Genomic DNA, 12838 nt, shown 5'->3' on the forward strand with positions numbered 1-12838 from the left:
GCTCTGTAGCAGTTTCTTTGGTCTATTATTGCATCACTAATTGTTTTGCTACATATTATGTTCATCATTAGGGGTTCTTACCTTCAATGTGGTTTAGCTGCCTTTATCCTTTCCTAGATTCCCTAGCTTACATGAGTCAATATTTTCCCCAAGATACTTTCCATGGCCTATCCATCTGTTTCAAGGAACACATGAGTTTTATATTAGTGTCTTTACAGGTTTATTGGGATGCAGTCTTACTGTATTATTTTAATTTAGTTCTGCCTAAGAGAGAGTTTATTTTAATTGTAGTCATAGGTCCTTTTTGGTAATAAATACATTTTTCATGTTTCTCATACTATGTTTATTACACTTCACCCCAGTTATCATGTACAGGTATTCATAAACCATACAGGTCGGGGTTTTTTTAAACAGACAAAAATTTAACTATTTTAGAATAAAGCTTATTGGATGGAATAGGAGAGGGAACAAATAAATTTCATTCCACATACAGTCATCTTGCTCAGAAGACATATTACCTTAAATGATAATTCCTTTTTTTAAAAAATTGTACTCTTACACATGTTGTACATTTCTTTAGGTTTCAGCATTTATTCAGTTTATTGCTTCAGAATATTTATTATGATCCTCCTAATGGTCCATTGGAAATACGCCACCATTAACTAATGGCCACCATTCCTTCTGCAAGTGTTTATTTTTGAACTAGACTGGCAGAGCTATCAGAATCATACCAGTTCATACAATAATAAGTCAAAAAACATTATTAAAGTTTGAGATATAACATTAAAAGAGCCTTACTTCCTTTGAAAGTGCAGGGTTTAAGTGCTTACTTTTGCTGAGTGTAGTGATTGAATTGCATGTTCAGTACCAGCCACATCAATTATGTTGCAATAAACTTCTTTTATGGGGTTACTGTTAGGTTTATTTGTAGAGCCTCAACTAAGCCTCAACTTCTGTAGAGCCTCAACTAAGAAAATGCTCACCTTTGTGAAATGGAAGGATAAGAAGGTGCCTTCCTCTTTGAAAATAAGAGTCCCTATGTAATGATAGGGCTTTTGCTCTGCTTTGCCCTCCTGAGCAGAGTGAGATCTCAGCAGGAACACAGGACTGTGGTGCACTGTTCCTTGTCAGACTCCAAATGGTCTTGTTCTTCCTTTGGCAATCTTCCTATGGTTAAAAGAAACAGTTTGTAGCATTCCTCTGTGTCTTTATTGAGCCAACTTTTAGCTTTCCAAGAGTGGATGTGCTTCACTGGGCAGTGCTTTCAGGCAGGTATCCTACTCAGGCCTCTTAAACAGGCTAATGTACAGTGGGAGTGTGAAACACACACAATTGATAATTGTCCTTAGGAATTTATCTGTGGGTTTTTCACTTCCAGATGTAAGAAGGTATTTTACTTACCCATAAATTTCTATAAATATGCTGTGTAATTGCAGTATTTTAATATTCCAGCTACAGAAGTGTGGTGTCTAGACACCACCATATGTATTTCAGTCAGGCACAGAAGTATTGCTGTCCTATTTTCATTTCTTTGGCAACTGACATTCTCCTGCTTTGCAAATTCACAGAGCAATGATTTTAATAGAAAAGCAAAATACTTCATTTCACTAAAGATGAGAACTGGTTATAAATAAAAACTACTATTACTTCCCCTGTTTCAATTGCTCTTAATTTGCTTGTGCCTCTTTAACTCTCTGAAACTTCTGTGAATAAATGAGATAACAAAGCATAATTATAAGTCAATTATGCTGAATTTTTGCTTGGAAGGTTGACCATTGGAATGCAAAGCTGTATGTTTTTCCCTCCATCCAAAAATATTTCTGAAATGAAAACACTTGTTTCTGTCTCAGTGAAGCCAGAAACTGAAAGTGGAAACTGTAGAATAAATGACAGAAATAAATGATGCCTTGTCATGTTCTGAAAAAGGCTAATAAAACCTTGCAGATGCCAAATCTGACTGAAACCAGTGGCCTGTGAATTGCAATGTTCAAGGGAAAAAGTCAAAGATAATCCAGATGTTCCCAAGCAGAACACTTTGCAATATTTTTTCATACATTTTCTATCTGTATGGACTAAAAAATTACATAACTGAGATTTGGTTTAATACATTTTCTGAAGGTTATTATTTGACCTTCAAGATAATTAGTGTGCTTAGCACATTTTTTATGTCCATACTCATTACTTCAAAGGTGGTGTTTATCAGTACATACTATTTTGAATCATAGATTGTTCATGGATGGAGGTTTCTTAGAAAGCCTTGACAGACTCTTTATAGTCTTCCTGAAGCACCTCTCTTTCGACAATGCATGAAGTGAAACAGTCAGAAGGAGATTGTGCATAATTCTGGGACTACCTTTTACCTTTTATTTTTGCTCATTATTTTTCTGCCTGATGAATTATTATAATCATGAAACTTGTGAATAAATCTTGATTTAAGTGTGCTTTAAAGAGCTAGTTGGTATTTTGTTCATTGGTGGGTTTGAATTTGTTTCGCAGCTGAGTCCATATTTCATTGTTAATCTAAGTCACCTACCCAGTAGCAGCAAAATTAATAGTCATGTAAAAACATAAGCAAAAAGAAGCAAATGTGTATTTATGTCTTATAGATTACATAGCCATCATTCTCTTCTGAGAGAGGGAAAACAGGTATCCAGTTTGGTTTTTACTGGATCAGAAGCCTGTATTACCAAAAAAACCAAAAACAAACAAAAGCAAACAAAAAAACCCCACCAAAAACCCAAAGGCAAAAAAATGCATTACTACCCCTGACCTTTCCAGGTAATTAGAATCCTGCAGTCTGTTTAACTTTCCATTCAATATAAATTCCTCATATGCTATTGGATTAAGTCCAGACTTCTCTAACTGTGTATAGCCTATGGAAAATTCCAGTTAAGAGGCAGTATCAGATAATTCTGTTTCTGTAATTAAAAGATAGTAAAATACTTAAGCAAGAAGAATATTTTTCTTTCAGTAATGAGGCAGCAATGTCTTGTGTTCTACTTGGATTTAACCAATTCTTTTCCCTAAGTAGATTTTGGTCTTGGTTTAAAGCAGCATAGCCTTGCTAGAATTAAGGTGCTTACACATTATTTGAATAGATATATGGCTTTGGAAGAGAGATTATTGAAGTTATATGTTAACACTTTTGAATTATATATTTACAGAAGAAAAAGTCCTCAGAGAAAAGGGAGGGAGAAAAGGAAGAAAAGAGCTAGCAAGAACTCATTGACTAAACTGTAGCTTGAAAGAGGGAAAAGGAAAATACCAGCCATACCAAAGGAAAATACCAGTGATGAGTAATGGGACAGTGTGCCAAAACTTGAAAAAATGAGTAATCATAGGATCCCTCAATCTGCTTCATAAGATGTTGGCTACAAAGTACAACACCTGAAATGTTCCTAGACTAGTGCACACAGCAGAAGGAGCAAACAAGAGCTCGAAGCTTTGGCCCAGTCCTAGAGATTTGATGTCACTGGCATAATTGAAACCTGGTGGGATGAGTCCTCTGACTGGAGTGTTCTGTTGGATGGTTACAGGCTCTTAAGGAGGAATAGGCAAGTAGGAAGAGATGGGAATTGGGGTGGCATTGTACATAATGGAAAGGATAGAATATTTGGAGCTTACACTTGGCAATGGCACATTTGAGAGCGTCTAGATAAGAATCAAGGGACAAATAAATAATGCAGACATACAAGAGACTCCCATCATGGGAGTCTCTTGTATATCTCCTAGCCAGGACAGAGGTCTGCAGGCTGAGGGGAGACCACAGTGCAGCCTTCAGCATTGGTAACAGGGGGTTGGGGAGGGGCAAGTACCGATCTCTTCACTCTCATGACCAGTGACAGGACCAGAGAAAATTATGTGAAGCTGAGTCAGGGGAGGTTTAGGTTGGATATCAGAAAAAGGTTTTTCACCCAGAGGATGATTGAGCAGTGCAACAGGTTCCCAGGGAAGTGGTTACAGCAGCAAGCCTAACAGAGTTCAAGAAGCATCTAGACAATATTTTCAGGTATGTGGTGTAATTCTTGGGGATGTCCTGTGTAGGGCCAGGAGTTGGACTCAATGATCCTGATGGGTCCCTTTGAACTCAGTATTCTATGATTATATGTAGTTGGAGTACTATGATTTAGCATTAGTCTCTTCTCTTGCCCAAGAGAGTTTAATGTAATTGTGCTGAGACCTAAGAAACGAAAGATGCTGTAAGTAGCTACTACCTTTTCCAGTTGTCTCATATGCTCTGGTTTGGTATGTACAGTCTTAAGGTACAGTTTATGCCTTGTTGTCTGTATAGGCATGGGAATGCAATGCTTGCAGGTCTAGTTAAGAAGACTTAAGGGAGGCTGGTGCCTGCCTGATACTTTCAAGACTTGCAGAATTCTTGGCATTTTGAGGATGTTCAATTGCCTTTGGAATCCTTTACATCAACTCAATTGGCAGACAGTTGCATTAGGCGTGGAGCTATTTTTGCTGCAGTCCCATGCTTCTAATATAGCTTCTGGTTTTGCTGTAAATCCTGTGTTCTTTCTGATCTTGCTGCTGTGGTTCCCAACCATGGAGGCTCTGTGTAACAGCATTCAGATTGGTGATATCTTTCCACTGACATAAAAAGCAACTTCAAAGGCCTCTCTCTATATACAGGGATGATTTTGTACTGAGTGTCCACTTCTGCAAGTTTCTACAGTTTCTATTGTAACTTCACAAAGCTGATTACACTGCTTCCTGCTGAATGGACTTTGGTGAAATATATTAATGGAAGTCAGTTGAACTTCAGTGGACTATAGTAGGAGACAGATGAATAGGAGAGTGTTTAGGGTCTGAATTTTTTTTTCAGATCAGTGAACACCTCTTATTAATTTGAATGGGCCACAAACCAGGAAATCTTCTGGGCCCTTTTGAGAATTACCTGGTTATTTTTGGAGGATTACCCAAGGTGGAGAGTCCTGCTCTGGAGCAGCAGGACTTTAAACTTGTATGAGAATTTATATGGTATTATTTATTGTCAATTATTCATGTATTTTAATAAACATAATTATTTTTATTTTGGAAGGAAATATTATTATGTATGGTTGAATTTGTCCTTTTTCCTTGGCTGTTTCACTTAGTGTTTTGAAATATACCTGAAAAGTGTATTTTTATGTAAAAATTAGCTGTGTATAAACCTAGGAAACTGTCAACAGAACTGTCTCTTCAGTTTGCTGGAAGAATAGTTCACAGCATGCTTGTGAGGGGTGGCGATTGTCAGAGCCCGTACATGGTGACAGGTGTTGGTTGTTCATCTGCTAATTTCTCATTAGAAACAATGTGGTGGGTTGATCAGTTACAGTTTGGTAATTGGAGGCACTGTCGTGATTTCTGTTGGCAAAATGTATATGTTTACTGAAATACTTTAAAAAATAGTAAATGTGTTTTCAGTTTTTAAATTTTATCATAAATGGAAATATTTATTTTCTCATTACCAACAAATATCTATTATCCGTGATCTGTAATTAGGTTCACAGTTTAACCTGTAAAGGATGAGTGGTGCTCACTGGACTGCATCGTTTGCCTTACTGTGGTAAAATGACCAATTTTGCCTCACCAGCTGTGACTTTGGAGGCAGTGTCTTTGGAGGCAGTTTGAATGATTGGAACACTTAAAGCTGTATAGATTAAAATATTTTTAGCATACAGCTGTTTGTGTATCAGTCAGAATTCAGCAGCAGTTCTTGCTTGATAAGCTTGCTAATGTCTTCTTGTCCTTAGAAGGAGCACTGTTCTCCTGTATGGGTGTCTTGTACAGTCTCAACCCTGCATTCTTTGCTGAAGCAAAACTCCCAGTGAGAAACAGCATTAATGGGACTGTGGAAAGCACTGAATGCAAGATAGAAAAACTACTCACAAGGGCAGCGTGTTTGCGTAAGGAAATAGAGCATGTAGTTCTGTGACTAATTAGGAATTTAGGAAAGAACTAAAGGAAAAAAGACAAAGTTGGGAAATAAATGGTTGATTACTCATCTTGCATCAAAAGAGGACATTTTCAAAAGGCAAACCCAATTATAGCTCTTTTCCCCAATAGTATTCCTATCTACTTCTCACCATTTCCATCAAATATAACAGAACATAAGACTATATTGTGCTTCAGCTTCTTGTACATGTGACAAAGATGATTGAAAGATCGCATGCAGAGTGTTCTAATTTTATATTAAAAAAGTAGATTCAGTTATGTCAGCAAGTTAACAAGAGGTAGGTTTTCAGTTTTTCTATGAATGTGTTTTGAGTGCTGCAGAAATAGTCAGGTGTTGGTGAAATGCAATGATGTTGGCTGATGCAAGTACACAAAAGCCACAAAACTCCATATAATGGAATTAACGCAGTCTGGAATCCAAAATGGCCCTAGTTTGATCCTTGAGCTGAAGTGGTCAGGCAAGTGTTTCTCTGTGGTTTAGCATCTGATGATGCATGTTAGTTGTTTTACCTTTTCTCTTTACTGAAATATGACTCAGGATATGAATTACAGGTATCTTAATGGATTATTAATTTCAAACTGCAAAAGACCAGGTGTACTTATGAAAAAAGTTCAGAGTTACCTTTGCATTTCTGCCTTTTCCTATTACCCTAGAACTTAAGAGTCTTTACTGCAGAAGTGCTCCTCCAGAGGTGCCATGGAAGCAGTGGTGTTTTCTGCTATGCAAGTGTTTCGGGCAGAGTGAAGGTAGGAAGCTGATCGTCTTATTCCTCTTTCTGGAAATCATTCACATGATGCCAGAAAAAGATGGACTGATTTTTTATTTTGTATTTAAGGTAATGTTTTTCACCAAGAGAAACCAATGTAATTTGCAGATGCTAATGAATTAAGGTTCTAGTTTTGTTTATCAGCTTAATTTTGCAGATGGGGTACTTGAAATATCAATTTATAGTTGTCTAAGTACACAGGTGAATGATTTTGCTACAAAAGCACTAAGAATAACATAGTATCTTCTACCAACAAATACAAAATTATCAAGCACAGGATAACATCTGTAGTAACTACTTCCTTGGTTGTATTGATTTGGGGTTAGCCAAAGAGAGTAGCTATCAGTGAGAGCTTAGTTGTTTAGTAATTCGTTAGATAAAACATGTTCTGTATGGTTGAAAAGATGGCTTTCTCCATTAATCATTAACCTGCAAATGACAAGCTGTATTTCCTGAATGACATGTGCTCTGCTGGTCTGTTCTTCCATGATGAAATCCCACCTATTTCCATCATAACATCTGCAACTAATGTGAACTATCTCTGCATCTTTTTTCAGAAAGTTCCTTGTGAGATTGTTAACAAAGCCTCCAAACCATATTCTTTTTGTCAGACCATTTTTACCATCTGGGAAACATTTTGGAACACTGTGAATAGAAAAGACAAAACTGACAATTTAATTAATAGTAATTGAGCTTTTGAAAGAGCAGATTACTTTGCAATGAAATTCAAGACTTCACTGTAAATATTCAGTAGTGCTAGTATAATTCTAGAAGGAAATACACTGTACTTCCCAGCATAATAGAAGCTGGTTATTCATCAGAATCAAAAATGTCTGATAAAGTACCACTCCTGCAATATAAATACTGAAACATACACTAACCCCAGCAGCTGTTTCTTAAAGCTATTTGCAGTGGTCACATATATGGGATATCAAGACTGGTAAAGTTTTTATTATAGACAAAGATATTTTTAAAGTTTACCTTTCTCTGATACAGGATTTTTTTTCCTAGAAGTATACCTAGAAATAGTTGTCTTCTTTTTTTTTTTTTTTTTTTTTAATGCTTGAAAAAAAATCAGGTTCTGTGATGTGCATAAACATATGAGCCTGGTAGAGGGGAGAAAGCCATGAAATGTTATTGTCATTTAAAATAACCAATCATATCTTTTTTTCTGTAACAATAACTTTGCTAAGTAATACACATCTCAAACATTCTGTATTTCTTCATGAAATAAAGTGTATTCCCTTAGTCTTCGGAAGCAAAAGAAAAAGTTAATAAGATAATAATTTCAACAAACTTGTCATCCTGCAATATAATTTATTGGCTGAATTTGTTTTGAAAAAATGCAGATGAACAAAATGGTCCATCTATTACAAAGCCACATTGCTATTTTTTTTCAAACCAATTTGCTTGTATTTTTTAGAGTAATTGTTCAATGGAACTCATTCTTCAATGAATATGCATGAAAAAACTTGTGACTACTGAGAAAATCAGCACTTATTTATGTTGCTTATGCTGTTTTCCGTTTTGTTTTGTAAGATGTTTCCAAGCAGTGTTATTCTGTGTAATGTGGCCACAGTATAAATTATGTGGCTTGTGATATAATCCACAATATTATTGTGTGTTTCTGTTGTAGAAGAAGTCTTACTGTGATTGTTTTTCCCTGCCAGTTCAGTAATATGTGACCCTCAAATGCAGCAAAAGATAAATCATTAAGTTTTCATAAAACATCTCTGTAAGTTTAATCTTAAAAAGTTAAATTAGGCTTCAGTACTTATCATATTTTAAGATGCAGAGGAAACCTCTGGAGGATAACATAACAATATAACATAACATGAACAGTTCCTGCTGTAAATTGGTCCTTCTAGATTTGAGCTTCTTAAAATTTAGTTCACTTAATATGGCCTATAGGTCTTGCTTTGTATGTTTATGTAATTAAATTGTAACAGTAAAAATCAGGAGGGAAAGGAATTTTATGTCAACTACCATGGAATGTACCAGAGTTGAAAAATTATTTTTACAAGGGTTGTCTTACTATTTAATATAAAAATATTGTCTGCTAGATGTCAGTTTAAAAATAGCATCTATTTTTTAACAGTTCCAGAGTATAGAGTGTCATCCAAACTGAATAGAGATTGAAACCCAGACTAAAAATCCTACATGTTTTTCTTATCCATACTTTAAAAGTTTTGATCAGAATAAGTGATCTTGGGCAAAGGGTTAAAGTAGTTTGATGGCTAGGTTAATATTGCATTTTAAGTCAAGCTGAATTGAAAGACATGTTGGGAAGTACACTGTGAGATGTACTGACTGCCAGCTTCAAAGGTATTGACATAAAAGGAGAAGGACAAGAAAAGAGAGCTGCCAGTGAATAAGCAACAGCAAGAACAGACAATTTTACTGTTACTTTCTCAAGTATCATTTTCTCCCTGGAAACCAAGAGCATCTTTGATAACATTATCATTTTAAAACTCTTTTTTTTTTTTTTTTTCCAGAAACCCTCCACCTACTTTGCTACATCCTGAAAAATGGTGCAGAGGATTCAACCATTTCATTTCACAGTGAGTTTTTTTTTCCTTTTAAAAACAGCTTATTCAGCAAGACATATGTCTGCCAATCTGAGATTTTCTTATGGAGTTACTGCTTTTGCATGTTTTTTACTACAGTTTTCTTTTTATAGACTCTAGGCCATGTTTCACTTTTCAAAAGCTTTACAGCACAGTTTACAGTTTACAGACAGTTTGATCTTCTTATGTAATTTTCTTCATTTGAGTGTATCTTGATTTTGATGGACCTGGAACAGGCTTATAAAATATACCTGATTTCCTTGATGGTTTTCCATTGAAATTTTGTTGAGGAGAAAATAGGATTAGTTAAAATGACTGCTGGTCAATTTAAAATAAGAATTTGAAAGATAAGAAAGAAAATAATTGCCCTTTTACCACTTTAGTAAGGTTCAGTAAGTTGTATATATATATAGGTGATATATATATATATTTAATTGAGCACCAATAGTATGGAGAGCATGATGAATGCAGCTATCATCAAACTAAAATATGCTTTTGCTTTACTTTTTTCTTTTTACAGTGACACTAGGAGATGATAGTTTAGTAGCTGCTAGCATTGTATTCAAAAATCTTACTGCAAGTTTTATGAGTGATTTTTAGTATTCTTCAGTATTGCGTTGAAACTGATTACAGTCAAAATTGTGTAATGTGGGGAGCACTATTATAGCATCACTTTTCAGAGCTGGCTTTTCAAGATAGGTTTGTAAGTATGCACATATGCATTTTGAATCTGTTCTGTTCCTTGGTGTATCTTATTACTTATAGAGCACAATATCCCTAACTGATACTTTTTTCAACTAGTTGTGTAGTAATATCTTTCCATTTTAGAAGTTGAAAATAAAAACGCTAATGCAAATTCTATTAGTAATCTGTGAAAAATAGTTATTTACTATGCTGATCTTTAATGAGACATGAAGGTGAGATACAGTGTAATGTTTGATCTACAGAGGAAGGACCTTATTGTTATTGCTGCACTGTAACTCAGTCTCTTCAGTGTAGGTAGCAGAAGTACATCCTCTAGAGCAGGTTGATCCAAGCTCTGATTCTCCATAATGCATGTCCTTGTTTACACAGCAGGGTACATTGGGATCTATGGCAGATTCATGTTTAAGTACAAGGGTCACCAAGTGGTGGATAAATTTCATTCTGTTATAAAAAAACATTGGTTGCATTGTATTTAAAGGCTGTAGTCTGTATTCTGGGAGACCAGCACTAATGGATTATATTCCACTTGTGCTTTAGAAAGTCACTGCACCTGGTAAATAAGATTACATTCCTGTGTCAGGAACATTGTGCATTAACCTTCAGCATGGTTACATAAGTTTTTCTTTCTTGCTGTCTCCCCTTTTAGAAGTCCTTGCTGAGCTTTACAACGATACAAAAAACTCAGTGAAACATTTCTTAGCATTTGTTCAGTCATTTAGTTCAACATGCACTGTTCATAAAACAAGTCAGTTGTTAATACTTTATAGCTAAACTTGTTTTTAATCTTCTCCTTTGAGTTTTTTATATATTGAAATAATATCTTCTTAATAATATGGATTATTATTTACTTTTGCTTAATTACTTCCTCATCATCAACTTTTGCAGGTTCTCAAGTCTTGCTTTTCATTTTTGCAGTGATGTGCACAATCAAGTAAGGAAATATGCTCATGCACAGTTCTCTTAACATGGAGAAATGCAACAATTATAATAAATACCCAATGTTATAGCTGCCTTTAAGAGAATACTGAAATTGCATTCTCTCTGACATTGTTCTATTCTTGGGCATGTGTTAGTAATGTTGTTACAGTACAGAAGTTACAAGATGTTTTTATGGAGGCTTAGATTTACATTAGTGGATTTTCTAGAAAAATTTAGATAATGAAGCATTGGATCATACAACTGCAAACCTTTTAGCCATTACTGATAATTGGCTCATTTATATGCATTAGTTATGCATTTGTTGATGCCTGCCTTGTGACAGCCTAGTTATGATAAATTAAAAGCAGTGATTGTATAAATTCCATACTGCCTTTTATCCATATGTTAGGACCTTGCCTGATGTTTCTGTCACCCTTGTGATGAGTGGTTAGCTTTTGAATAATTTCATTATCTACCACCTTCTTGATGCTAACATCATTTGCATAACAAGCTTATCTGTTCAAGTTGCAGGCCAGACCTGTGTACTGACCAAAACTGAGCATGTAGTTTGGCTAAGCTTTTGATTTCAGTTTGGTTTATGGAATAATTTTGTTTATGCCAAGATCGCGAAATCTGGTCACTGTAGCTTTTTTTCACTCCATTTTGCTATCCCTTGAAATGCCATTGTCTCAAGAGACATTTTTTTATAAGTGGTCTCTGACATATTACAGTGATTTACAACATTGTTGTGCTGGAAGTTTCATTGTTGGTAAATCTTTAAGCTGCTAAAACAGTGATCATATATTTTTCAGGAATGAAGTCTATATTTTTAACTATGATACTATTACCCCAAGAGATTAAGATTTTGCAGCAGCATTTTAGTCAAATGCAATGTTTACAAAATCTGAACTGAGAGTGTCAAGATGGTTTTTAGCTTGGGGAATCTATGTTTCCATTCCAAGCTCTGTTGACCTTGACTTGAGATGAAGACTGTAATGTGTTGTTCCCATAAGTATTTTTACAATGAAGATAGTGAATCTGAGTTAGATATTTTGTTTTTAAAAATACAAAGACAAAATTTCAGCTCTCATTTCTGGCAACAGCCTAATTTTGTATTTGGTATCTATGAGATACAGGCAGCACATACATACTTTATTGACATAAGGTCAATAAAGTTATATGTATGTGTATTCATCTATACTACTGTGATTGTGTATGAAAATTTTGCTCTCCAGTCATCATGTAAGAAATAATTAATTACCTTTATTTTATCTACATATCAATAGGATTTTTACCTTTTCTGTAAGACCATGTAAACTACCACAGCACTGAAAAATCATTTTTGTGGCTCTTTAAAGCTTGACTGATCTTGAGGGATAAATAGGAGAGTTAATATGTTCTTGTAGCAGAGGAATGCAATAACTTTTATTTACATTACATCACAAAATGGTAATTTAAATTAAAATTAGTAGTGGTATCTCCAGAGACAGACATTCTCCTTTTAAATTTATTTAACCAATGATGAGCTATTATAGTTCTTCAAATTAATTAGTCATTCTTGAGCTGGAGGAAATTAAAGAATTAAGAAATTCAGGAAGTAATAAAGTCAAAATGTGAACTTAAGGATTTATGGTCACAATTATCATCAGAATGTAACTTTTAGCAATGACATTGCAAATACAGTACAAAGATAATTTTTTGTCCTGATAAACTCGTTTTTTGAACTTAATTTAAACATGGCTTAGCAAGCTGAATTTCATGTTGATGAGTCTACATTCAGAGTTATTCACTTAATAGATCATCTAGATTATAGAGGTTTTAAGTGGTCCATTTATATTTAACTTCTCTGAATGCAGATGAAGTTTTTTCACAATCTAAGCAATTGTTTAGTGACATTCGGTTCATGCTACATCAAGAATATTTTACATTTCTTTCACT

At 34.8% G+C, this 12838-nt stretch overlaps 1 protein-coding gene across 2 annotated transcripts in view; it reads left to right on the top strand.

Annotated features, from left to right (window-relative positions):
- The window catches only part of MYO3B (myosin IIIB), a 171710-nt gene that overhangs the window by 35145 nt on the left and 123727 nt on the right, over window positions 1–12838 (top strand). For both annotated transcript variants that reach the window (XM_031505414.2, XM_077785039.1), the window contains exon 7: window positions 9206–9271. In XM_031505414.2, the coding sequence (XP_031361274.2) occupies window positions 9206–9271 (66 nt within the window). The remainder of the gene's footprint in view (window positions 1–9205; window positions 9272–12838) is intronic.

Source organism: Lonchura striata, chromosome 8 (assembly GCF_046129695.1).
Source record: "Lonchura striata isolate bLonStr1 chromosome 8, bLonStr1.mat, whole genome shotgun sequence".
NCBI classification, from domain to species: Eukaryota; Metazoa; Chordata; class Aves; order Passeriformes; family Estrildidae; genus Lonchura; species Lonchura striata.